Raw genomic sequence first — 27,856 nt, forward strand, 5'->3', positions numbered from 1 at the left:
CGCAATAGCAACTATTTCTAAATACTTCTGCAATATTAACAAGGACCTTAGAAATTAAACAAATCTGTGGAAAGAGCTCAAGTGCTGCTTCAAAGGTTAGACTGTTTTAACACACACTGTACTGTGTCGGTTTTTTAACACAAATCGCTTGGCATTCGGACGTGCCTGGGCCCTGCAGGTAGCGCTCAGGGAAGGGACTGCATCACAGCCTGGGCCCTCTGTCAGCACGGGCCAGTGCTGGATGGAACTGAGGCCCTGTGTGCTGCGTCTCAGTGGCTGTGGCAGGAGGCCCTCTGTCAGCACGGGCCAGTCCTGGATGGGACTGAGGCCCCGTCTGCTGGGTCTCAGTGGCCGTGGCAGGGGGTGGCGGGGGGGGCGCAGTGCTGGACATGGGCTTCAGCTGAGGGGAGCTGTGACTTATGGGTGTGTCATCTCCAGTAGTGCTGGGGAGACTCCCCCTGGCACCCAGTGAGGGGCACCGTGTTCACCAGGCGCACATCCATTTGGAGGCTCGTCTGACTCCAGGGCCTCCCCGGGAGTGTGTCCTGCTTCTGCCGTCCCGAAGACTCCAGGTCTTGGGACTCAGGAGGCGGCGACACAGTAACTTTGGAGAGTTCCGTGGGCAGGCCTAGCTGGTCCTACAAGATGGGGGTGAGCCAGGTGACCTCAGGGGGGAAGCTCTGCTAACGGGCCTGTGGCCCATCCACAGCTTGCTGCTTTGCATCTGACCGTGAGCTCTGAGTCTGTAAGGTGAGGGATGTTTTGTCAGGTTTAAAAAGGATCTGCATCTGGTGAAACACAGCTCCCCTTGGGCTGCACTGGAGACCCAGTGCATACTTTGTCGTGGAAAATCCTCCTGGTGTGTTGAGTACACAGTGTCTGCATCCTGTGCTATACTGACACGCCGAGCCCTGGGAGCAGTGCCGGAAGGAATGGACCCCAGGGGCTGAGTAAATGCTGTCCACCTGAAGCTGGGGAGGGCCTGGGGTGGGCCCCAAGGCCCTGTCCTTGTGGCTGCAGCTCGTGTTAACCCCTAGTCTCGGGACCCAACTCCTTCGGGCTCATCCACAGGCGCTGGGCATGGCCTGCTGTTGAAGGGGACAGTGGGGCTGAACCCCCTCTTCCGTAGGTGAGCTGGGCATCACCGTGCAGGTTACCCAACTGTCTGAAAGAAAAGCAGGCCACCAGAGCTTTAGGAAAGTAAAGTTGCCATTCATTTATTTCTTGTAGTCCTTAAAAACAGAAGGACATGTTTCACACGAAAGCTCTGCAATCCTGTACACCAGAGAGGCAGCCCCACTCATGCTGCGAGCTGGTCCACGTCCTCTTGGCTCCTGTTTGCTAGATGAGCTTCAATAATTTCCGCAAAGAGATTCCTCTTCAGCAGATTATATGCCAGAGGTAAAAGCTGGCCAGCAACTTTATGAAAATACTGAAAAACCAAAGAAGGTGACATCAGCCAGAGAGCGCAGCAGGTACTTGTTTAACAGAGCCCACGTCCCAAATGCAGACTCTTCACCTGTCTCCAGGTGCCGTGGCCGGGAAGGACAGACTGCGGCCACAAGCAGGACAGAGGGTCGGGGAGCGCTCCCCACACTCCCACGGCCACTGCTGGGAAGACAGGACTTGAGGCAGGTGACAGCCCCGAAGTCACCGTATCACCTGCCTCCCTGACCCTGAAACAACTAGAGCTGAGGTACCCCCTGCTGGAACTGTGAGTGGGTGTCTCCTGTTTAATGAGGAGGTGTTAATGATAAAACATCGGCACTGAGTCTTAAAGATTTTAAAGCATATTTCCAAATAGCATTTGCTCTTCATCTAACACAGAACAGATCCCCTATGGAGAATGAGATGGAGCCCAGGAAGGTGTATGTGTCACACCGAAGCTGTATACATAGCTAATAGATCACTTGAACATTTGTTGTTGAGTTTCTAAGCCATGTTCAACTCTTTAGAGGAATGCAGCCCGCCAGGCTCCTCTGTTCATGGGATTCTCCAAGCAAGAATACTGGAGTGGGTTGCCATTTCCTCCTCCAGGGGATCTTCCCCACCCAGGGATCAAACCTGCATCTCCTGCATTGGCAGGCGGGTTTCTTTACCGCTGAGCCACTTGGGAAGCCCCATGTTAACACATATACCTGAAGGCAAAAAAGTCTTGGTCGTTCACCTTGGCCAGAAACATAAGATGAACCTCAAATAAGAAATATTCTTAGAACTCAAGAATCTTTCAAGAATCTGCTTAAAATAATTTCAAAAAGTTCATTTTGAAATTCCAGCTGAGTCCATACCCCACGTGTGTGTGTGGGGGGGGGGGGGTGGTGCTCACTCACGTGGGAGCCATGGCAGAAGAGGTCCAGTCCCAGCTCCAGCCCCATCCCATAGTCGCACTCATCGTTAGCAAACTGCACGTAGGTCATCATCTCCTGGACGGGGGCAAAGGCCTGCAGTCTGTCGGCGTCGCTCGGGGCCTCCACAATTGTCCCGCAGATTCTCCTGAGGCTGGCTGAGAGAACAGGGCCGCAGCGTTACCTGTGAGCACCCACGCCTCCCCGTGACACTGTCCCTGGGGCCTCCTGCCTTGGTGCTGTAACACATCAGCCATTTTACTTTAGCCATTTTTATGCTTGAATCTTAACAAAAACCATTTCTTGTTCCAGCAAAGTGGTTTCTCCATGAGTCTAACTACAACCAGGAGTCACACCAGCTTCCAGAGATTTTCCCTGGGCTAGTCCAGGGTGCACAAGCCTGGCCCACCTGTTTTTAACTGTCCTCAAGATAAGAATGTGTTTTCATTTTTAAATGGTTGAAAAAAATCAAAAACAGTATGGAGACCGAGCATACACAGAGCCCCACTCTAGGCTCATCCACACCAGAAGCTGGGTTTAAAAAAAAAAAAAAATCCTAATAGTAAAGTTTGCTCTTTTTGCCTTTGTCTAACTTACTTTTAAAAAGCAGTACAGAAAAATACGAGAGACAAATCACTGTGGAATTAAACCTTTACCAATTCCTTTACCAACGTGGGGGTGTGGGGCCACAGCACAAATGCAATTTGAGGTAAAATAGAGAAAACTGCTTAACATTTATCCACATTAGAAAAAACAGTGCTTTAACATTTCTGATCTCGATGCCCTCTTGTTTGCACGCCCCACTCCTCCCCTCCCAAGGGAGCCAGATGAAGGCGTGTTCCCAGGAGAAAAGGAAAGGGGAAGGGCAGGGGACAGGCAGAGCGCTCAGGAGAGATTTTATCCTCCTTTTCAACAAAGCATCAGATTTTGTGTATCCTTTTCAACAAAGCAACAGTTAGATTTTGTGTATGAAAAGTCCATTTGCAAAGAGTGCTTATACTTACAGAAGAAGTAACTCAGGATGGGCTTCTAAAAGCTAAAAAAACCTACATTCAGATGGAAAACTGTCCACAAACACATGCTGTTTCAGTAACTAGTGTAAGTGACCGTAATGTCAAAGGTTGTGAAACAGTAGAAAAAGTCACCTAGACCATAGGCTCGTATTGTTTAAACTTGTAAAAACACTGTTCCAAGTGCTGTTAGGCAAGCAGTGCATTAATAATAAGCACCTTACGTATCGGGTTACTCCCAGACACCCCTATGGACGGTACTCACCGCCACTCACCATGTGACAGATGGAAGATGTCGTTTAATAAAGTTATACAACTGGTTAAGGCCACACAGCTGCAAACCCAGCTTCAGTTCAAGCCTCCCTGACCCCAGAGCCTGAGCCCTTCGTCACTGCAGGTGGGTGGGGAACTGTATCCACCTATTCAACACAAGGAAACTCCCCCCACACATTAACACATGCTCATGGCCACATAAATACCCTACCATCCGTTTCAGGGAGCTCTCTGTATCCAACATCATTTTTATCCACTGGGACAACCAAGCCTGCCCCATGAAAGGTCTTTGTCACCACCTTAAATAAAACAAAAATAACATGGAAAATAGACGAAAACAACAAAGGGGGCAAATAAAGCTCATACACAAACCCTTAAGACTTCTGCCAAAATATAATTTGTGCCTTTTATTTCAGTAGATTTGGACCCCAGGGCAGAAGTTAACTATTATTTCTTTCCTTTAAAATCAGGTAGAAGTCAAGTACTTGAAATAATTACAGAGCAGTGCAATGAATGGCCTTTACTAACTGTCAGCATAGGGAAGTCATCCCCGGGTGTCCCGCCACAGAGGCAGGGGGTGGTGTCAGTTCAGTCCACAGCCACAGCCACAGCTGCTGCGCAGAGAGCCAGAGGCCCGCCCAGCAGGAGGGGATGTGGCCAGAACTCCTGCCCGTCTGCGAAACACAGGTCCCCAGGAGCATTCAGACTTGCCAGCAAACTTCCCCTAAGTCAGGCAGCTTCTAGTTTGGGGGCACCCTTTATGGAGGCAAATGACATAACCATTATCACCATGGTTGAAATCATGGTTCTAAGGTGTTTTTTTTTTTTTCTTTTTATGTGTTTACCAGGCTACGTCACAGCGGGGTGAGACACGCTCCCCTCCCCTCACTCTAAGGTGGGAAAAGGCCCCTGGTGAAAACTGGAGAGGTAAAACAGCAGCATGAAATCTTAGAGCAGGGAAATGCCCCATGCAGGGAGTTTCATGCCATGGACACTTTTAGAAACTACTTCCTGACCTCCAGGACTAAAAGAGCTGATAAGACAGGGACTCAGTGACTACAACTTACCTGAAAGTCACCCACCCCTGCGGCTGAGTCAGGATCAGAAAATGAACTGGAGTAGGATTTTTAATAACTAAGCTAAAGTACTTAGTTACCAGTACTGGCTTATTCAGGGCTGACTAGTACTCCATTTGCCTGAGAATGCACAGATGAAGCAGCCACATGCAGGAGACCCTGCTCAGAGGCTGGAGGAGACTGGGTGTCCAGACTCCAGTAATAAATGTCCCTCCTCAGGGGTTATCAGGATGGACTCAGAATTCTCATTTGCCCCAAAGCAGAATTCTTTCAGCTTCTCTGTTACCCAGGCAGGTGCCAAGTGAAAAACCCGAAGGATCCCAAACCCAGAGGTATCTGCTATTTATGAAACTCCACTCATACAGCAGGCGCAAAAGGAAGGCTGGTGGGCTCAATAAAGCAGGGAGAGACGACTTCTCACACCAATTCCTGGAGGAATTCGCACACCCCAGTACACAGCTCAGGAACAACGTCGCCCATATGCCAACTACCCTCAGGGCTGACTATATAAAGCCCGTAAGGCAGACCTTTACAAATCTACCCAAAATCACCTGGCATGAAATCATCCAGCCTTAGCTATTAAAAAAAGAAATGTAAGCAAGTGTGAGGTACAAAGCCGCTCTTCTACTATGAGATGAGTGACTGGTAGGTCAAGACTAAAGAGACTGGGCTGGCCTGGCCTGAGCTCTGCAACCACAGCGAGGGTGCCCTGCCTCGTGCCCACCACACCTGCAGGACTCTTCCAGTCCAGCCCCCGAACCACCCTGGAGCCAGCTCTGTGGGAGGCGGGGACAGCTCTCCTCAGGAGGGGAGGGGAGGAGATGCAGGTGAGCGGGAACCCACCCCCGCCGCCCCCCACCCTGAAACAGCAAACAGAGACCGACGGATGGAACTCATACTTTCTTGTCTCTCTGCTTCATCCTCACAGTTCTCTGCTCCAGGGAGAACCCCAGTTCTCTGGCTGCTTCTGTGAGTTTCTCATCTATGGTTTTCAAGAGACTACTTTTCTTCTTATCTGTTACTTCTTTAAGTTTTTTCATCAAAAATAATCTGAAAAAGAAGTAAAAGCCCTCATTAGTATGTAGCCCTCGTTCATATGTACCCTACTGTACTAAGTGCACCGACCCTGGGAAGTTGAGGGGAGCCAAGTTACAGATATCAAACCCCGAGAAATAGAAGGCAGAATAACCACCAACGTTCTCTCAAAGCCCCTAACAGATTCTTCAGACAAGAGAAAAGCAGTATTAATAAATACCTACCAGTCACAGAAACAGCAAACAAGATCTGTTTATCCCTGTGATGTCTACAACCAAGACGCAAGGTACTTAAAAAGTGAGGTTAAGCCAAGTTTATGTTGCATCACTTGATGCTAGGATCTGACATACAACCTTGCAGAAGTCTGATGTAACAGGAGAAAAGAATGTGGAGACTCCAAAAAACGACTTTCCACTTGTGCAGAACTGGAGGACCTTTATAATACTTAAACATCAGCAAATTCTTTTAAATGTTACCTTCAAATCTGTGTTAAGAAATTTTAAAAATGTAAAGGAAAGCAAAACTATTTTATAAGCTAATACAAAAGCACAATTCAAAATAACTTTTTTTTAAAGTAACTTAATTTTCACTTTTATTTTTTTGGTTGCATGGTAAGGCGTGTGGGATCTTAGTTCCCCCACAGGGGATTGGACTCATGCCCCCCAACAGAAGAAGCACAGAGTCTTAATTACCAGGCCGCCAGCGAAGTATACAAAATAAATATTAAAGGTATGTGAAATAGTACTTTATTGCCAGTTATGGAAATAATTTTAAGAATGCATGAGAGGGTGTGGAGATAAGGGAACCCTCCTACACTCTTGCAGCCAATATGGGGAACAGTATGGAGGATCCTCAAAAAACTAAGAACAGAGCTACCGTACTCCTGAGCATACACCTGGAGAAAACTATAATCTGAAAAGACATGTCGGTGCACCCCAGTGTTCACTGCACACTATTCACAACAGCCTGGACATGGAAGCAACCTAGATGTCCATCAACAGAGGATGTTGTACCTACAACTTGTAAAGAAGATGTGGTACCTACATACAATGGAATACTACTCAGCAATAAAAGAACGAAATGATGTCATCTGTGCAGCATGGATGAACCCAGAGACTATCATACTAAGTGAAGTGAGGAAAAGAATCTTAAAAATAGGATACAAATGAATTTATCTACAAAACAAAGATAGAATTATAGATGTAGAAAACAAACTTACGGTTACCAGGAAGTAAAGGATAAATTGGGAGATTGGCACTGGCATGTACACACTATATAAACAGATAACTAATAAGGACCTACTGTATACAGCACGGGGAACTGTACACAATAGTCTGTAATGAGCTACATGGGAAAAGAATCTAAAAAACGGGATATATGTGTAACTCATGCGCTGTACAGCAGAAACTAACCCAACATTGTAAACCAACTATACTGCAGTAATTTTTTAAAAAAGACTTCTACCGCTAGAGCAGAAAGTCAAGAGTGCAAGAGCAAGCTGGAATTGGCCCAGTCCCCTTCCTGCAGCCACTGCCAGGCTCGCGGGAGGAAGCCGCTCCTGCCCAGCACTGACGCTGGGCAGTGCCCGCTGGGGCATTGTTCTCATCCCCATTTTACAGATCAGGAAGCTGAGGCAGAGGACCACACCGTACCCAAGCTGAGAGAATGAGTGTGCGCTGGTTAAAGCTGAGACCACCAGGATCAGAGTCTCCTAATTACAGCAAAGTCCCAGCACACCTCGTGTTGCCTCAGCAGCCGTGAGTCAGGAGGTCGGTCTGTCAACAGGACTGCACAGCACACTGCGGCCCGGGCCTGGGGCCCCTCCCCTCACTGCCCCTCCCCACGCGCGCCTCCTCCCTGCCTCCCGCGGGCCCACGGGGAGGGCCTCTCGGGGCAGGGCCCACCCCTACCGGCGGCCCTGCTGCCCGGCAGGACCACTTCCGCTCCTGCTTGCCCAGCTCCATCTCAGCTTCAAACCTGTGCTGACACCGCTCTGCGGTGCTCCGCTCCGGGCGGAGATGTGCCCGCGGAAAGAGCCAGAACGTCCTGTGCTGTTCCACGAGCCGTGAGTGAGCCTGGACCTCGGGAGACTCCTGTGGTGCTCGTGAGGAAAAGATCAGTTCACTAGGCTATAGAGCGCTCCCCCAGAGTGAAGCTCGCCGTCACACCAGACTCCCCGTCCCGTCACGGTGGGGGAGACCACAGCCACAGCACCACCCATCACAGTAGCAAAGTCTTCAGGAAGTGAGCGGCTGCCATGCTCACAAGGCTGGTTACAACTTACAAGATTTGCTTTTCAAATCTTGAATTTTTAGAAATGACAACAGTCAATTGTCTTCATCAGTTCATTTGAGAAAACGTCTCCCGAACACTCAGGTCGGAATACCCGGTTGTGTGCCGGCCACTCTCTCCAGTGGAAGTGGAAAACAGCTGAGCTCAGCTCTTGGTCCCACAGGGCCTCTCTCACTGAGACAGACCCTCCGCACTTCCCACCCGGCGCCCAGCCGCAGGGCCTGATTCGTCCTTCCAGCTCCGTCGGCAACCTGGGGACGGTGCTGACACTCGCGTCGTGGCTGTGCTGTGACGACACCGTCCGCCGATCACCCGCTGCCGCCCGCTCGTCGAGGGGTGAGAGAACACCCCCACCACCACCCAGAGCGCCCCTCACGGCCCCTGAGCCGGCGGGCAGGCTCCACACCCCACTGTCTGATAGCCGCCGTTCAGTTCGGGTTCCGGAGCTGAGCATGCATCAGAACCTCCTGGGTTCCCAGTTTCAAGGATTCTACTCAGAGCCACTGCTTGAAAAGTCATGGCCTATGAGAATAAGTCTGCACAACACAGGACAGCAAGGCGGGGAGGCAGAGGATGTCCGGGCGCAGGGGAGAAGAGAAGAGGATATTTAACAGTGCAACTCGACCCAAGACCTAACACTCTGGCCGTATTTAGAGAAAGCAGCAAATATTTTAAATGGTCTTTGGGCCCCAATCGAAGTACGCACCCATTAAACGTCCACTGAAATGAATGTTCGTTGAATTAAAGTTACAGAAGTGCACCTCTGGGCTACACTCAGATTTACCTGTAATAGGTAGTTTTAAAAAATGTTCCCGAGTCCTGCTCTGGAGGAGCTGAGGAACAGCAGCTGAGGTGAAGCTCCCATGTGAGGGTCTCAAACCATTAACTCAGCATCAGTGCCCAGAGCAGCCTGTGTACCCCACGGTCTCTGAGACCTTTCAGGAGGTATGTGAGGTCCAGATACTGCTACAATTATTTTAGGGAAAAGAAAGAATAAAGAAAATAACTTCTAATTTTGTTGTATAAAGATATGAATTTTAAAACCTCCAGTCTACCTGGATTTCTGTGTGTGTTCCAGGATGTGAAGCGGGGACCTTTCCACACCATTCTGTTACATGACCTCCTCATGCAATGTGTCCACACCTTCCTAAACTGACGGATCAATATCCTGGTGCTACACTGCATGGATAGTCTCTGTTTACTTACCTAATTTTCTCTACTGCTGGAAATGTGCATTTTTTCCAACTTTTCTTTTTTATAAATAACCTGCAATATATACAGATATCTGTGTACAAACCCAAAACTTCTTCAGATAAGGAGCTAGGAATGGAATTGCTAATTTAAGGTGCAGCACCGTACCTGGCAACCTTCATTATCTGTGAAGAAATCTTTGAAAAAATATATAAACAGCCGTATTCCAACTGCTCTCCATAAACGTTTTACCAATTAACACAGAGCACAAGGATTTCTTACACCGTAAACACCACTGGGCATTCAGTTCAGTTCAGTTCAGTCGCTCAGTTGTGTCCGTCTCTTTGTGACCCCATGAATCGCAGCACGCCAGGCCTCCCTGTCCATCACCAACTCCCGGAGTTCACCCAGACTCACGTCCATCGAGTCAGTGATGCCATCCAGCCATCTCATCCTCTGGCGTCCCCTTCTCCTCCTGCCCCCAATCCCTCCCAGCATCAGAGTCTTTTCCAATGAGTCAACTCTTCGCATGAGGTGGCCACAGTACTGGAGTTTCAGCTTTAGCATCATTCCTTCCAAAGAAATCCCAGGGCTGATCTCCACTGGGTATTACCACTCTTTCATTTTTACTCACCTTTGTTAGCCGAATTTGCATTTTCTTGGGCTACTATTAAATCTTACGCAAAGAAAACTAGTTTCCCTAGGCATAAATAATTTGTTTTTAACAAATGGTCTGCCTGAAAACACCTTACTCAGGCTGATATACAAATTATTTTAATTAACTGATTTCAATAAAGTCTCAAAAATTATACTAAATATACACAAAGTATTATAATCTATAATAAATGAAAAGTATTATAACCTATAGAAGTATTATTAATACTTTATCAAACATGTTTGATATAAATTACCGAAGTACAAAACATTTTTTGAATAACGTTAGCTACTCAAATCCTTGGTGGTGTTCCCCTAAATTATAAATTTATCACCAGTGAATTTTTGTTTTCTTTCTTCTGTGTTCTCTGATAAGCTAAAAAATGCCAGAACAATCTTGTATTATTTTAGATAACAACTGAACTTTCTTTTTAATAAGACCAGTAGGACTGAAGGAAACGTGGTGGTTCTGCTGTCAGAGTTTGTGGAAGGAATGCCTGACTCACAGAGCAGGCGCCGCGCACAGGAAAAAGCCTCTCTCCCATGAACCCACACATCAGCGCAGGAGACGGACAAGGAAACAAACAACGAAGGGTGTGAAGAACCATATAAAATATGAAGAGCAAGCCACACCTTCTGTAACTTCAGAGCTGCCAGGAGAGAAGGGAGCCTGCCGGGAGCCCTCCGCCCTTCGGACGCAGCGGTCTGCACATGCAGGGGCCCTGCAGGCTCACCGACAGACTTGAGTCCGAGTCCTGTTTACTGCCAATCTGTGCCATGCAAGCACAGGGAATCAAAGTCTTTTTAAAAGCAGGTGATTAAAAGATGTCACACAAACATGATCTACTTAGCGAGTCAGATGCCTTCTTCATTTTATTACAGTCCACTGCACACGTGCTGCAGACGGGGCCTGCAGCTGCCCAGGACAGAGCAAGGTGCCCCCGCGACGCCCATCCTGTGCTTCAGCTCATGCCGCTCGCCCCCCTGCCCTACTGAAGACGAGGCCCTGATATCAGAGCGTGGAGACCGGATCCAGCCCCACTGGCTCGTAGAGGCACATGACCGTCCTGTCCCGTCCCCAGTGTCCAGGGACGGCGGGCAAGGGGCTCCCTCTCACTGGCCCAGATCCTGACAGACAATGTAGTCCCGGAGCCCCACTCCCCAGCTCTTCCCTGGGGGTCAGAGACCACCCACCACTGAGCTGAATCAACACCACCCCCCCACCGGTCCCTCACTCCCACCCTGCCCCCAGGATGTGCAGACTGCCTGCTTCACGACACTCAACCTTCTGTGTGAATCACATTCCACGTAATGCAGCTGCTCAGTACGAGCTCGCCATGACTGTGTTTAAAGTCAGATGCCTAAAAATCCTGTGACCTTGCCATGGGACAAATAAGGTCAAGTTTAAGTAATATTTTCATTAAGTAGTCAGAAAAGAGTCTATTGTTTGGTGAAAAGATGAAGTGTGTATGCAAGGGAAGTCTGCAAAATTCATGGAAATGCTCTAAAAATCAGAGAGACTGATACGGTATAAAAATTGTAAACAAATATCAATAGGAGAGGTAGTGAAATATTTTCTTACTTGACTGCAGCAAACACATTATCTCCACTTTGAACAATTATACAATTTTTCTTTGCTTCGTTTGTACCGACAAATACAGGAAGTTCATCAGGAGAATCCCTGTTTAAACGAAAGGTAATAAAAATTTAGCTGCCCATAACTTATCAGAAGGGAGGATTTTAGGTTTGAAAATAAGAATTTATATCTGCATGTCTTTTAAAAAATTGCTAATGAATTTGCTAGGTTTAAGTTCTAGGCTTCTTAGGAATATCCACAACAAATCTCATTTATATAACAGAACCTAAAATTAAGATTCTTAGGACCTAGTTACTTTTACACCTAAATACAAAGAAAGGGGGAATAAAGCTTGTCAAAAGGAGGTGAAATTACATACAATCATCCCACCCCAGTTTTACAGTCTGTGAAAAACAAAGAACGTGGAGCAGCAAAAAGAAACGAGACAGGAGGACCACAGAATATTTGCGGTGAAAGAACTGGAAGCATATCGACCACCAAGTCTCTTCACTGTATGACTAGGAAACCACACAGAGAGACCAGGTGACTCAGCTAAGGTCCTGGACGGGCAGTGGGAGGCCAGCGGGTCAGGGCCCGACTCCCAGCCCTGGGTGCCCACAGCATCCCTACGTTCCCTCCATGTTCTGTCCCTCACCCCGCCGTCAACGACAGCACCTCTCAAGTGGACAAGGGATCCCCACCTCCACCGGCTCTATTTCTAAGTCTGAGCATCTTGCATGTATCCATTTACCCCCAGATATTCTTGTTAGGTGTGTGGGATGAAAGTGAGTCACAGAAAGTCACGGGTACAGGGGACTGGTACAGGGCCACCCAGACAATAAACAAGAGGACCAGTCTGCTTCAGAGTGTGTGCTTAGTTCCACGGCCCTCGGAAGCACATGCCTAACTTAAGTCACAGCAGCTGCTCCGAATTACCTTCCCTGGGCAAAAAGAGCTCTTCTCAACCGAAAAGAAAAAAGTTTATAAGCACAGCAGAAAAACTGATGAGGTTGGCCTAACAAGTTCATCCATTCCAGGGTAGGTCAGTAAGTTAGAACACCACCAACAGAGGGTACATGCCCTTCGCCTTGGGGAGGCCAGTGAATGTCTGCTTGCACTCATAAAAGGGGCAATAGCTGTATTTTGGGAGAAGTAAGGGCTCCCCTTGTGGCTCAATGCTAAAGAATCCGCCTGCCAATGCAGGTGACTCAAATTCAATCCCTGGGTTGAGAAGATCCCCTGGAGGAGGGCATGGCAGCCCACTCCAGTATTCTTGCCTGGACAATCCATGGACAGAGGAGCCTGGCAGGCTACAGTCCACGAAGTCACAAAGACCCAGATACAACTTAGTGACTAAACAAAGACAAAGCTGTATTTTAGAAGAAATGACCCTTACCTGAAATACCCCATGTGGAATTGAGTTTTACTGTCTCCAATAATAATGGTCTGGAACTCAGGAGGATCATAGTAAAATCTCCAGTGAAGATTAAAATTCAAGCTTGCTGATTTTTTCTTTATTTTATGTTTTCCGGCAAGGATATCATAAGGACCCACTAATCGAAGTCCAAGGCTTGCAGATAGTGAATCTATAAATTAAACAAGTTTACTTAGAAGAAGCAGAAAATAGTACCTTTCATTCAGAAAAATGTTTCTAAGCAACCGTCTTTAAAAAGAGCTTCTAAAGTAAAAGAAGTCTTCAGTCACTTGAAGATGTCTGCTGTAAACACTCTATGGAAAAGAAATCAGAGCAATGAAGATGTGGCCCTTACATTTAGGATTTCCTCGTAACTTTACCACTGAGGACCTTTCAAACACTCCTGCTGTTTCTGACTTTGGCCCAAACAGGACAGCTCTGTGTTCCTGGGGGCCTATTAGAGCTGCAGACGTTTAGCTTGTCTCATTATTATGCAATGCAGCTGTTGCCTCAAATATGTGAGCACACCCAGACCAAGGGAGAGGCAAGAGGGCTAGCCCATGAGGACAAGTAATTTAACTACAAATGTGTTTAATTAAAGTACTTCCTCCCTCCCCCCCTCAACTACTGATCAGTCTCGATTCCTGGCCTCCTGGGCGCTCAGTCTGGCTCACCCTAACCCAGGCTGAATCCACTTCCTTCTCCAGTCACTGATCAGAGTCGCCAGGTGTGCACGCTTACGACAGACAGGCCCCTCTGCTTCCCGCAGAGGCAGGACCAGGGCCCAGAATGCCACGGAGGGAGAACTCTTGCAAGGGCCAACAGTGAGAAGGGCATGGAGATAGTTGACTTGGAGGGAGGAAAATAACATCCCCCTCCATGAACAGATATGAGATAGGGCTATAAAGGGAGATCTTGCTGTTTGTACTCTGCTTTTTAGTTCTTCATCCTGTTCTCACTTAAATCCTCTGAATAGTTTCTCAGGCTACTAAATGTTTCTTTAAAGAAAGAGGACGTCTACTCTATTGATAGGCATTTACTGTTTGTTACATTTTCAATCTAAACACTGCTTCAGTGGCCATCTCTGCCAACACGCTTGTACACGTCTGTGAATACTTGTAGACAGGTTGCTGCTGCATGGTTGAATGTGTGGATAACACGGCCCAAGCCCAGCTCTCTCCCGGTGTACGTTCCTGTCTACAGTCCAGGCAGTGCTTCCCCGCACCGCATGAAGACACTCCGTCAGTACAAAAGGGTAACAGGGAAAAGTAACTGCTGCAACGTGACCCGTTTTTGGTGTACCTTCCAGGGACAGTATGCTCACAAAGTATACAGGGATGTGTGCTTCTGTCTGTGTGTGGTGTGTATCTGTGTGCGTGGCTGTGTATGTTCCTGACGTAATACTAATGCAGCAAAAGCTATACACGGTCTCTTTTTTCACTTAAAATATTCCAGGCACAATGCTTTATTACTGCCTGCAAATCTGCCGGATTCTTCTGAAACTATACATACAGTCCACTGAACAGATGTGTGACTGTGAGCACATATGCTGTTTCCTACTTCTTGTTTCACTGCTGTTGAACACAGGTTTGGGTTCACTGCGTCCGTACAACAGGCTCCTAGAAGCAGCTGCTAAGTCACGCTCATGGTCAGAGTGTGCTCCCGTTTTCCCCCAAGCCGCTCATCAGAGTGCACTACGGGGTGATGCACCTCTGCTAGTGTAACAGGTCACAGTGACACCATTACCTTCTGCTTCTCTGACTTCACACCTCTTTGGGGAAGCTCCTTTTCTGTGAACTGTTTAGATCCTGAGTCCAGCTTCCTACTGCCTTTTCCACTGGCAGCAGCAGGAGGAAGGTTCTGGAACACTCACCAGCTGGCTGTTCAGGGTCAAGTCCTTCGCAGAACCTCCAGAAGTGGTAGAAATCTTCAGGCAGAGGAAGCCTGTAATGGCTTTCCACCTCTTTTCGAAGGTCACCGGGCACATCAGCTTCAGAGGACTTACTCTTCTTCACATCGACCGGTTTTTCACACTGAAAATCAGCACACAAAACTTAGTTTCTCTAAAAGTAATTTGCTTATCTTATTCCCCCAACTCTATGAGATACATGCATTTTCTTTAAAACTCTATATATGGTGTTTGAGTAAAATCTGGGGATTCTTTTGGGCAAGGAGAAAAAGAACAGTAATTGGGTCAGGAGGGGCACACACAACAAATATCTAAACACATATCTCTAAGATAATGGAAACATAGAAAGCAAAAAGCCAAAATGGAAAAAAGAAAAGGTAAACAGCAGGAAATGAGGAATAAGAAAAGGGCAGGGTTTTATGACATGCAGCAAAAGCAGTTTTAAGACAGAAATTTATGGCAACAGAATCTTACTTCAAGAAACAAGAAAAATCTCAAATAAACAACTTAATCTTACACCTAAAGCAACTAGAGAAAGAACAAAACCTAAAATTAGTATAAGGGAAGAAATCGTAGAGAGCAGAGCATAAATAAAGGAAACAGATACAAAAGGAAACAACAGCAAAGATCAACAAAACTAAAAGCTGGTTCTTTGAAAAGATAAACAAAATTGAAAAACCTTTAGCCAGATTCATCAAGGAAAAAATTCATCAAAATCATCAGATTCATCAAATCAATACAATGAGAAATGAAAAAGAAGAAGTTACAATGGACACCATAGAAACACTCAGGATCATGAGACTACTACGAGCAACGATACGCCAATAAAATGGACAACCTAGAAGAAATGGACAAAGTCTTAGGAAGACACAGTCTCCCAAAACTGAACCAGGAAGAAACAGAAAATATGAATAGGTCAATCACGAACTCTGAAACTGAAACTATGTTTATGAAGAAACTCCCAACAAACAAAAGTCCAGGACCAGATGCCTTCACAGGTGTGTATGCTGTGCTAAGTCATGTCCAACTCTTTGGGACCCCATAGACTATAGCCCACCAGGCTCCTCTGCCCACAACATTTTCCAGGCAAGAATACTGGAGTGGGTTGCCATTTCCTACTCAAAATGATCTTCCCAATCCAGGGATCAGACCTGTATCTTCTGCATTGCAGATGGATTTTTTACTGCTGTGCCACTTGGGAAACCCCAGTGTGAGCTTTAAAGAGAAACAATTCATAATTTACTGACAGCCCATTCAACTGTCATTGTGAAAGACTGCAGCCCCTTCCAAAGACCTTCCCCTCCACTTCTGTAAATTCCAAGATCAGGTTCACCAAGTTTATGTCACCATATACTGTAGAGAAAGGAACACTTCCAAACACTCTCAATGAGGCCACCATCGCCCTGGACCAAAACCAGACAGACACCACATAAAAAAAGACAGTTATAGGTGAGTATCACTGATGAATACAGACGCAAAAAGCTTCAACAAAATACCAGCAAACCAAACCCAACAATGCATTAAAAGGATGATACACCATGAGCAAGTGGGATTCATCCCGGGGTAGTAAGGGTTTTTCAATATTTGCAAATCAGTGTTATGTACCATATTAACAAATTGAAGAATAAAAACATATGATCATTTCAACAGATGCAGAAAAAGCCTCTGACAAAATTCAGCTGTTTACAATAAAGACTCTACAGAAAGTAAGCACAGAGGGAACACACCTCAACATAATAAAGACCATATATGACAAACCTACAGCCAACATCATACTCAGTGATGAACAGCTGAAAGCATTCATCTAAGCTCAGGAACAAGACAAGAATGCCCACAAGGATGTCCACTCTCGCCACTTTTATTCAGTACGGTTTTGGAAGTACTAGCTACGGCAATCAGAGAAGAGAAGGAAAGAATAGGAATCCAAATTGGAAAAGAAGTTAAACCGTCACTGTCTGCAGTTGACAGGACAATATACACAGAAGATCCTAAAGGTGCTGCCAGAAAACTACCAGAGCTCATCAGTGTGTCTGCTAAAGTTGCAGGATGCAAAATTAACTCAGAAATCTGTTGCATTTCTGTACACTAGCAACAGAATATCAGAAAGAGAAATTCAAGAAACAATTCTACTTATCATTGTATCAAAAAGAATAAAGTACCTAGCAATAAACCTACCCAAGGAGGTAAAAGACCCATACTGTGGAAACTAAGACACTAACAAAATAAATTGAAAAAGATATAAACAGATGGAGAGATATACCATGATTGTGGATTAGAAGAATCAATATTGTCAAAATGACTATATTACTCAAAGCAATCTACAGATTCAATGCAATCCCTATCAAATTACCAATTTCTCACAGAACTAGAACAAAAAATCTTAAAATTTCTATGGAGACACAAATGACCCCAAATAGCTAAAGCAGTTTTGAAAAAGAGAAACAGAGTTGGAGGACTCAGGCTCCCTGACTTCAGACTATACTACAAAGCTACAGTCATCAAAACAGTATGCCCTGGCACAAAAATAGAAATATAGATCTATGGGACAGGATAGAAAACCCAGAAATAAACCCATGCAACTATAGCCAATTAACCTACAACAAAGGCAACAATACCACACAATGTTGGAAAGACAGTCTCTTTAACAAATGATGCTGGTAAAACTGGACAGCTACTTGTAAGAAAATGAAATTAGATCATTCTTTAACACCACACACAAAAATAAACCCGAATAGATTAAAGACCTAAATGTGAGACCAGGCACTATAAACATTCTCTGACATAAATTGCAGCATGTCTTTTTTGATTTGTCTCCCAGAATAATGGAAACAAAAACAAAAACAAATGGGACCTACTTAAACTCAAAAGCTTTGGCACAGCAAAGGACACAATAAAAAAAAAATGAAAAGACAACCCACTGACTGGGAGAAAATACTTGCATGTAATATGACCTATTGGAGAAGGCAATGGCACCCCACTCCAGTACTCTTGCCTGGAAAATCCCATGGATGGAGGAGCTATAATGGACTAGTCTTCAAAATTTACAAACACTTCGTGAGGTTTAACAACATCAAAACAAACAACCCAGTCAAAAAATGGACAGAGGAGTTAACAGGCACTCCTCCAAAGAAGACATTCAGATGGCCAAGACACACATGAAAACATGTTCAACTTTGCTAAATAGAGAAATGCAAATCAAGATTACAATGAGGTATCTCATCTCACACCAGTCAAAATGGCTACCTTCAAAAAATCCACAAACAATAAATGCTGGACAGAGTGTGGACAGAAGGGAACCCTCCTACACTGTTGGTGGGAATATAAACTGGTATAGCCACCATGGAGAACAGTATAAAGATTCCTTAAAAAAACTAAAATAGAGCTACCATATGATGCAGAAATCCCACTCTTGGGCATGTATCTAGAGTAAAACGTATCTGAAAGGATCCATGTACCTCAGTGTTCACTGAGGCACTGTTTACAATAGCCAAAACATGGAGGCAACCTGAAAGTCCATCAAGAGAGGAATGCATAAAGATGTGGTGTGTATATATAATGGAGTATTACTCAACCATTAAAAAGAATAAAATAATGTCATTTGTGGCAACATAAGTAGATCTAGAGATTGTCACACTGACTGAAGTCAGACAGAGGAGAAATATCCTTTGACATCCCTTATATGTGGAATCTAAAAAGAAATGATACAAATGAACTTATTTACAAAACAGAAACAGACTTACAGACTTGAGAGAATGAACTTATGGTTGGCCGTGGGGTGGGGGGGGTTGAGGTGGGGAAGGATGCAGGGGAAGGGATAATAAGAGAGTTTGGGATGGACATGAACACACTGCTACATTTAAAATGGACAACCAACAAGCACCTACTGTAGAGCACAGGGAACTCTGCTCAATGTTACACGACAGCCTGGATGGGAGGGGAGTTTGCAGGAAGAACGGATACACGTATATGTGTGGCTGAGTCCGTTCACCGTCCACCTGAAACTATCACAACATTGTTAATTGGCTATACCCTAATACAAAATAAAAAATGAAATAAAAAAAGAAAGAAAGAAAAGAGCAGGTTTCGCCTCGTTTGGGTAAACAGGATGCCATCATGCCTCTTGTTTAAACAGACTAAGCAATCATACCGGGGGAAATTGTCAGATATAACTGGATATGAGAGGTTAAAACAGTTAAAAAATTATTTCAGAAAAGGTCCTTTAATGCCAGATTGGTTATAAAACTCCCTCCAGCATCTCTGCAATATAAGTGTATTTTGTAAGTAGGCTAGGCTTTCCAATGCCCCTTAGATACCCGGCCCATCTCTGCAGAGATAAAATTCCTGGTCAAAGGTTACGTATCTTCAGTCTCTGAGAAGTGGTAGGAACTTTCCTTCCTGTCCTTCCATTCCCATCTACATCAGGGTTGTTCCACTTGAGCCATCCTGCCTCCAGGGGGACACACTCAGCAGTGTCTGGAGACGTTGTTGGTTGTACAAATTTGGGAGGGAGCGTGTGCTACTGCCACTCTGGTGGGTGGAGGCCAGGGACGCTGCTAAGTGTCCTACAACACAGGAGAGGCCCTTTAAGAGAAGCTTAACTAACTGGCTCAAATGTCCACAGAACCAACACTGAGAAATCCTAAACTTCAGGATCAACTTGACCTTGTAACTTTAGGTATCATTTAAAGTCTGCAAAGCACATTTATGAACCAGATGATATACATAGAAAGGTACTGTTTTATGAGTTGAAAATAGGACAAATGAAAATGCCTATTGACAGGAGAATGGTTACAGGATTTTCAAACATTGGAGTTTTCAGTTCAGTTGCTCGGTCATATCCAACTCTTTGCGACCCCGTGAACTGCAGCACGCCAGGCCTCCCTGTCCATCACCAACTCCCAGAGTTTACTCAAACTCATGCCCATTGAGTCGGTGATGCCATCAAGCCATCTCATCCTCTATCGTCTCTTCTTCTCCTGCCTTCAATCTTTTCCAGCAACAGGGTCTTTTCAAAGTTCTCCTCATCAGCGCTACAGTATTGGAGTTTCAGCTTCAGCATCAGTCCTTCCAATCAATACTCAGGACTGATTTCCTTTAGGATGGACTGGTTGGATCTCCTTTCAGTCCAAGGGACTCTCAAGAGTCTTCTCCAACACCACAGTTCAAAAGCATCAATTCTTCTGCACTCAGTCCAACTCTCTCATCCATACATGACCACTGGAAAAACCATAGCCTTGCCTAGATGGACCTTTGTTGGTAAAGTAATGTCTCTGCTTTTGAATATGCTGTCTAGGTTGGCTTAACTTTTCTTCCAAAGAGCAAGAGTCTTTTAATTTCATGGCTGCAGTCACCATCTGCAGTGATTTTGGACCTCCCCAAAATAAAGTCTCTCACTGTTTCCACTGTTTTCCCATCTATTTGCCATGAAGTGATGTGACCAGATGCCATGATCTTAGTTTTCTGAATGTTTTAACTCAACTTTTTCACTCTCCTCTTTTACTTTCAAGAGGCTCTTTAGTTCTTCTTCACTTTCTGCCATAAGGGTGGTGTCATTTATATATCTGAGGTTATTGCTATTTCTCCTGGCAATCTTGATGCCAGCTTGTGCTTCATCAAGCCCAGTGTTAATCATGATGTACTCTGCATATAAGTTAAATAAGCAGGGTCGCAATATACAGCCTTGACGTACTCCTTTCCCTCTTTGGATCCAGTCTGTTGTTCCATGTCCAGTTCTAACTGTTGCTTCCTGACCTGCATACAGGTTTCACAAGAGGCAGGTGAAGTGGTCTGGTATTCCCATCTCTTTCAGAATTTTCCACAGTTTATTGTGATCCACATAGTCAAAGGCTTTGGCATAGTCAATAAAACAGAAGTAGATGTTTTTCTGGAATTCTCTTAATTTTTCGATGATCAAACAGATGTTGGCAATTAGATCTCTGGCTCCTCTGCCTTTTCTAAATCCAGCTTCAACATCTGGAAGTTCACGTACTGTTGAAGCCTGGCTTGGAGAATTTTGAGCACTACTTTACTACCATGTGAGATGAGTGCAACTGTGCAGTAGTTTGAGCATTCTTTGGCACTGCCTTTCTTTGAGACTTGAATGAAGACTGACCTTTTCCAGTACTGCAGCCATTGCTGAGTTTTCCAAATTTGCTGGCATATCAAGTGCAGGACTTTCACAGCATCATCTTTTAAGATTTGAAAGAGTTCAACTGGAATTCCATCACCTCCACTAGCTTTGTTCATAGTGATGCTTCCTAAGGCCCACCTGACTTTGCATTCATTCCAGGATGTCTGGCTCTAGGTGAGTGATCATACCATCCTGATTTATCTCGGTTGTGAAGATCTTTTTTGTATCGTTCTTCTGTGTATTCTTGTCACTTCTTCTTAATATCTTCTGCTTCTGTTAGGTCCATATCATTTCTGTCCTTTCTTGTGCCCATCTTTGCATGAAATGTCCCCTTGGTATCTCTAATTTTCTTGAAGAGATCTCTAGTATTTCCCATTCTATTGTTTTCCTCTATTTCTTTGCACTGATCACTGAGGAAGGCTTTCTTATCTCTTCTTGTTACTCTTTGGAACTCTGCATTCAAATGGTTATAACTTTCCTTTTGTTCTTTGCCTTTTGCTTCTCTTCTTTTCACAGCTATCTGTAAGGCCTCCTCAGACAACCATTTTGCCTATGTGCCTTTCTTTTTCTTGGGGATGGTCTTGATCTCTGCCTCCTGTACAATGTCATGAACATCCACCCATAGTTCTTCAGGCACACTGTCTATCAGATCTAAACCCTTAAATCTATTTCTCACTTCTACTGTATAATCGTAGGGGGTTTGATTTAGGTCATACCTGAATGGTCTAGTGGTTTTCCCTACTTTCTTCAATTTAAATCTGAATTTGCAATGAGTTCATGGTCTGTGCCACAGTCAGCTCCCGGTCTTGTTTTGCTGACTGTATAGAGCTTCTCCATCTTTGGCTGCAAAGAATATAATCAGTCTGATTTCGGTGTTGACCATCTGGTGATGTCCATGTATAGAGTCTTCTCTTGTGTTGATGGAAGAGGGTGTTTACTATGACTAGTGCATTCTCTTGGCAAAACTCTATAAGCCTTTGTCCTGCTTCATTCTGTACTCCAAGGCCAAATTTGCCTGTTACCCCAGGTGTTTCTTGACTTCCTACTTTTGCATTCCTGTCCCCTATAATGAAAAGGACATCCTTTTTCAGTGTTAGTTCTAGAAGGTCTTGTAGGTCTTCACAGAACCGTTCAGCTTCTTCAGCATTACTGGTTGGGACATAGATTTGGATTACTGTGATATTGAATGGTTTGCCTTTTAAATGAACAGAGATCATTCTGTCATTTTTGAGACTGCATCCAAGTACTGCATTTCAGACTCTTGTTGACTATGATGGCCACTCCACTTCTTCTAAGGGATTCTTACCCACAGTAGTAGATAATATGGTCATCTGAGTGAAATTCATCCATTCCAGTCCATTTTAGTTTGCTGATTCCTAGAATGTCGACGTTCACTCTTGCCATCTCCTGTTTGACCACTTCCAATTTGCCTCGATTCACGGACCTAACATTCCAGGTTCCTATGCAATATTGCTCTTTACAGCATCGGACTTTACTTCCATCACCAGTCACATCCACAATTGGGTGTTGTTTTTTCTTTGGCCTCGTCTCTTCGTTCTTTCTGGAGTTATTTCTCCACTGATGTCCGGTAGCATATTAGGCACCTACCAACCTGGGGAATTCATCTTTCAATGTCTTATCTTTTTGTCTTTACATACAGTTCACGGGGTTCTCAAGGCAAGAAAACTGAAGTGGTTTGCCATTCCCTTCTTCAGTGGACCACGTTTTGTTAGAACTCTCTACCATGACCCATCCGTCTTGGGTGACCCTACATGGCATGGCTCATAGTTTCATTGAGTTAGACAAGGCTGTGGTCCATGTGATCAGACTGGTTAGTTTTCTGTGATTATGAGTTCAGAGGGCTCAAAATGGAGTATTACTTAGTGAAAAGGAAACAGCCACACACAATATGGATCAATGTTAACAACATTAAATGAAGAAAAAAAATCCCCAAAGATTATATACAGCATGACAGCCATTTTATGAAGTTCAAAATATAGTTCAGACAGACATAATAACCTCATGGATGATAAAGGTAAAATAAGAAGACAAAGGAAAAACAGACAGTTGAGGATTGTAGCTGCACTGAATAAGGGCGACAGGAAGGAGCTGGGCAGAAAGGACAAGTGAGGACCGTGAGGATGGAGAGCTGTGGTTCTCCTTTCAGTCCCTGGGCTGGGCAATGGCTTCCCAGGTGTCTGTTCTATAACTAAACAAATGAGGTCAAAGTGGGCCATGATCAAGGATAACAGTGGATTATGCCAAAGATTACAATGTGTCACAGGTCATAAAAAATTAAACTGAACAAAAAGGCTGTTCAAATTGGATCAAAAAATTGATGGTGTCGTGCACGCTAAGTCGCTTCAGCTGTTTCTCCTCTTTGCGACCCCATGGACTGTATCCCACCAAGCTCTTCTGTCCGTGGGATTCTCCAAGCAAGAACACTGGAGAGGGTTGCCATTTCCTCCTCCAGGGGATCTTCCCAACCCAGAAGCATCTAAGTCTCCTGCATTGGCAGGCTGGTTCCTTATCACTAGCACCACCTGGGAAGCCCCAATAGTGATACTAATAGCAATAAAGATGACAGTAAACACTGTTAGTGATAAGTACTTGTTATGCACTTACTACAGTGCCTGCCACTGTTCTAAACACCTATAGATGGAACTCATCTAATCCCCAGAAGTACCTCATGAGCTATTAATAGGTACTACAAGTGCTGCACTCAATATGCCAGCAAATTTGGAAAACTCAGCAGTGGCCACAGGACTGGAAAAGGTCAGTTTTCATTCCAATCCCAAAGAAAGGCAATGCCAAAGAATGCTCAAACTACCGCACAATTGCACTCATCTCACATGCTAGTAAAGTAATGCTCAAAATTCTCCAAGTCAGGCTTCAGCAATATGTGAACCGTGAACTTCCTGATGTTCAAGCTGGTTTTAGAAAAGGCAGAGGAACCAGAGATCAAATTGCCAACATCCACTGGATCATGGAAAAGGCAAGAGAGTTCCAGAAAACCATCTATTTCCACTTTATTGACTATGACAAAGCCTTTGACTGTGTGGATCACAATAAACTGTGGAAAATTCTGAAAGAGATGGGAATACCAGGCCACCTGATCTGCCTCTTGAGAAACCTGTATGCAGGTCAGGAAGCAACAGTTAGAACTGGACATGGAACAACAGACTGGATCCAAAGAGGGAAAGGAGTACGTCAAGGCTGTATATTGTCACCCTGTTTATTTAACTTATATGCAGAGTATATCATGAGAAACGCTGGACTGGAAGAAACACAAGCTGGAATCAAGATTGCTGGGAGAAATATCAATAACCTCAGATATGCAGATGACACCACCCTTATGGCAGAAAGTGAAGAGGAACTAAAAAGCCTCTTGATGAAAGTAAAAGTGGAGAGAGAAAGAGTGGGCTTAAAGCTCAACATTCAGAAAACGAAGATCATGGCATCCGGTCCCATCACTTCATGGGAAATAGATGGGGAAACAGTGGAAACAGTGAGAGACTTTATTTTGGGGAGGTCCAAAATCACTGCAGATGGTGACTGCAGCCATGAAATTAAAAGACGCTCACTCCTTGGAAGGAAAGTTATGACCAACCTAGACAGCATATTCAAAAGCAGAGACATTACTTTGCAAACAAAGGTTCATCTAGTCAAGGTTATGGTTTTTCCTGTGGTCATGTATGGATGTGAGAGTTGGACTGTGAAGAAGGCTGAGCGTCGGAGAATTGCTTTTGAACTGTGGTGTTGGAGAAGACTCTTGAGAGTCCCTTGGACTGCAAGGGAATCCAACCAGTCCATTCTGAAGGAGATCAGCCCTGGGATTTCTTTGGAAGGAGTGATGCTAAAGCTGAAACTCCAGTACTTTGGCCACCTCATGCGAAGAGTTGACTCACTGGAAAAGACTCTAATGCTGGGAGGGATTGGGGGCAAGAGGAGAAGGGGATGCCAGAGGATGAGATGGCTGGATGGCATCACTGACTCGATGGATGTGAGTCTCCGTCAACTCCGGGAGTTGGTGATGGACAGGGAGGCCTGGCATGCTGCGATTCATGGGGTCACAAAGAGTCGGACAGGACTGAGCGACTGATCTGATCTGATCTGATTAGCCACACTCTACAGAGGAGGAAACCGAGGTTAAGTGACTTGCCCTGGGTCTCCACCTAGAAAGTGAAGAACCGCACTGAACCCCAGGTGGGCCAGCTCCGGGGTTGGGGCGGGGGGGCGGGGTGGTGCTCAACCACTGCATGCTGCCTCTCCAACTGTAAACAGGCAACAGCAGGAACTCATCAGGACCTGACCCACCCTCCCTCTTGTTTGTGTAACAGCCTTTGGCTAGACTTTCAAAGACAGGCGCAAATCTAAGATGTTATAAAGAAGAGCCTTTAAAAATACCTCGATAAAAGGCAGTTTTGCATACTGGTTAGGCTGCTCAGGGAGATTCTTGACTCTTGCCATTTCCAGCTCTGTCACCTTGGGTGAGTTATCTAACCTCTGTGCCCTATTTTCTCAGCTACAAAAAAGGTCTATGTAGTACCTATATCATAAAGCTGTGACAATAAATTATTTGTAGACACAGACAGAACAGTGCTAACACAGAATACATAACTGCTACCTATATTAGGTTAACCGTAGCCTCTGTGGACTCCTCTTCATTTCTGAGACTTTTTTCCTAACACTAACACTCTGTCAGAGCAGTTCACTGCCCCTTTAAAAGGAGGAACGAGCGTTTCAGCGCTGCCTGAGCTCACATGCTAGTTCAGGATCCCCCAATTCTCAATAACTAGAGTTCAGGACTATACAGTACCTGTCCCCCTCAGAGCTGCCCTTATCCTTTATTTACCCTTGTATTTCTAGAAAGCGCGACGGGGGCAAAGGCCGCCCAGAACTTGGCCCTCCGGCACCGTCTCACCCCAACCCCGCCACCACCTGCACCCCAGCTGACAGCGCGGCTGAAGGAAGTTTTGGAAACCCTCCTTTACTCTTTACAGCCGGACTCTTTCCTGTTCTTGCAGTGCTGACTCACGTGAGATGCAAGAAAGCCTAAGCAGACGGCCCCTCCAAGTGAGCGCCCCTCTTCCCTATCCCGAGCGCCCCGGACCGAGCTCGGCGCTGCGCCCCGACACCAATCCCCCGAGTCACCCGCTTCGGGGACGGCTCCACGGGAGGGGCCCCACACGCCATCCTACGGGTGGGACAAGGAGGGTGGTGTAGGGGGAGTGGGCTAAGTCAGCCCGCGCCCCGGGGGAGGTCCGCCAGGCCGCGCCAACCTGACCCCGAGGACCCCGGGCTGTGGCCGCCCCAGGGCTGGGCCCCGAGACTGTAACCGGCCTTGAGCTGTCAGCGCGCCCCCAAGGGACCCGGAGACGAGGCGCGGCGCCGCTCTCCGCTCCGACCGCAGCGCGCGGCCTGCCCTCCAGCCGAGGACAAACGCGCCGCGCGATCCTCGGGCCCACGGCCGCCCTCGGACCTCAATGCGGTACCTGCGGCCCCTCTCCGCGGAGTCTACGCTTCGCGCCACCGCCCACCATCCTGCAGCAAGAAGCTGCAGTGCCAGCCGGTCCCGCCGAGAGCCCGCGCGCCGCCAACCACTTCCGGTTCAAGGGCCACCAATCGTTTCCCCCCGCCGCCGCGCGCACAAACAGAGAAAAGGCACCGCCCCCAGCCCGCCTCCAAGCCCGCGCGTGGCCGAGGCCCCGCCTACTCCGCCTGCCGGGCAGGTGCGCCCTCCGCAAGCTGACCCACCTGAGCATCTGGTTTTCCTTTAAAGAATTACTGCATTTTAAAACGTTTCTATCAAATTATATGTAAAAGAAAATATATAGGCCTCATTCTGTAGTATTCTAAAGAATGAGAATTCACACATTAACTACCAGAACCATATAGCGACACATAAAATCAGTTGTAGCAGTTGGGGTTGCATACTTGAAGGTTCTCAGACCCAATAAAATGCTACAATAGAAAAGTACAGGTCAAGAAAACCTGTACAATAGAAACAAAAGCACAACAGAAAACAAAAGTACAATAGAAAAGTACAGCTGGTCACAGTACAGGTTGAGAAAACACATACTGCAACAATAATAGTTACGAAAAGTCACTGGGTTTACTATTTAGGGGATAGATTGTTAATGAAACAGATTAATAAAAGACAGTGGAAATGGGATCAAGAATTCCTACGTACTCCTGAAGAGAGTGATTGATTCTAGGATTCACCTAACTTTAAGCTCCTGATCCAAGATACAATTTTAAAAAAGATATTTATTTCCAATCTTTTTCATGCGTTCAAAACAACAGATATCACATCTAGCCTCTGAAATAAACACTCCATTATTTGAGCTGCTGCAGACAAAAGACGGGGAGGGGGCGCTTCCCTGGTGGTCCAATGCAGGGGGTCCAGGATCCATACCTGGTCAGGGGACTAGACCTCACATGCTACAACATGATCCTGCATGTCTTAAAGAAGTTCAAAGAATCCATGTGCTGCAACTAAGGCCTGGGGCAGTCAAAGTAAATAGCTAAATAAATAGTATAAAAAAGACAAGACAGGACAGGATGTACTTGGAATTCCAGGTCCTGGGATGCCGCCACACTCCTACTGAAGCAGAATGAGGCCCTGGAAGTGCGAACTATTGACTCCAGCAATCAGGAGTGAGCCCCTGACGAGGCATGTCCCAACCCTGGATGGTAGCACCAGTGCTGAGAAGGCCCACTGCCCCTAGGGCACTCAGATTCCTGGTGTGTCCTGGCAAAAAGGACTTCTTGTAGAATCTGTTGATTGTAAGGGACCTAATTAGGGAAAGTCAGGTGACTCTGTTTCATCAGAGCACAGGGAGAGGTGGGCAGGTCCACTTTCATCTAAGTTTCCAGACTGAAAGTCAGAGGCAGCTTCAGACAGAGCTGGTCCCGGGAGCCACACTGATGGGTGGCAGATGCACTGTC

General features: G+C 45.8%; 1 protein-coding gene across 1 annotated transcript; it reads right to left on the reverse strand.

The window, feature by feature from the left end:
• Positions 1-1,191: 1,191 nt before the first annotated feature.
• LOC113896860 (histone PARylation factor 1) lies at positions 1,192-26,562 on the reverse strand. The gene is made up of 8 exons (XM_027548939.1): positions 26,401-26,562; positions 14,740-14,899; positions 12,849-13,038; positions 11,459-11,557; positions 5,604-5,754; positions 3,840-3,927; positions 2,331-2,503; positions 1,192-1,432 (listed from the first exon to the last, which is right to left on the reverse strand). Exons 1-8 carry the CDS (start codon positions 26,446-26,448, stop codon positions 1,301-1,303), a joined length of 1,041 nt encoding a protein of 346 aa, XP_027404740.1. The 5' UTR covers positions 26,449-26,562; the 3' UTR covers positions 1,192-1,300.
• Positions 26,563-27,856: the final 1,294 nt, after the last annotated feature.

The sequence above is a fragment of the Bos indicus x Bos taurus genome, chromosome 8 (assembly GCF_003369695.1).
Source record: "Bos indicus x Bos taurus breed Angus x Brahman F1 hybrid chromosome 8, Bos_hybrid_MaternalHap_v2.0, whole genome shotgun sequence".
In the NCBI taxonomy this organism is placed as follows: domain Eukaryota; kingdom Metazoa; phylum Chordata; class Mammalia; order Artiodactyla; family Bovidae; genus Bos; species Bos indicus x Bos taurus.

What these genes read in the sequence shown, in the direction of transcription:
- LOC113896860 (XM_027548939.1), bottom strand. Translation starts at nt 26,448, where the DNA reads ATGGTGGGCGGTGGCGCGAAGCGTAGACTCCGCGGAGAGGGGCCGCAG. An exon ending in TGAAGCAGAGAGACAAGAAA is followed by an intron (nt 3,928 to 5,603) that starts GTATGAGTTCCA and finishes GTTTTATTTAAG; the next exon opens with GTGGTGACAAAGACCTTTCA. An exon ending in TCTTCTGCCATGGCTCCCAC is followed by an intron (nt 1,433 to 2,330) that starts GTGAGTGAGCAC and finishes TTGGTTTTTCAG; the next exon opens with TATTTTCATAAAGTTGCTGG.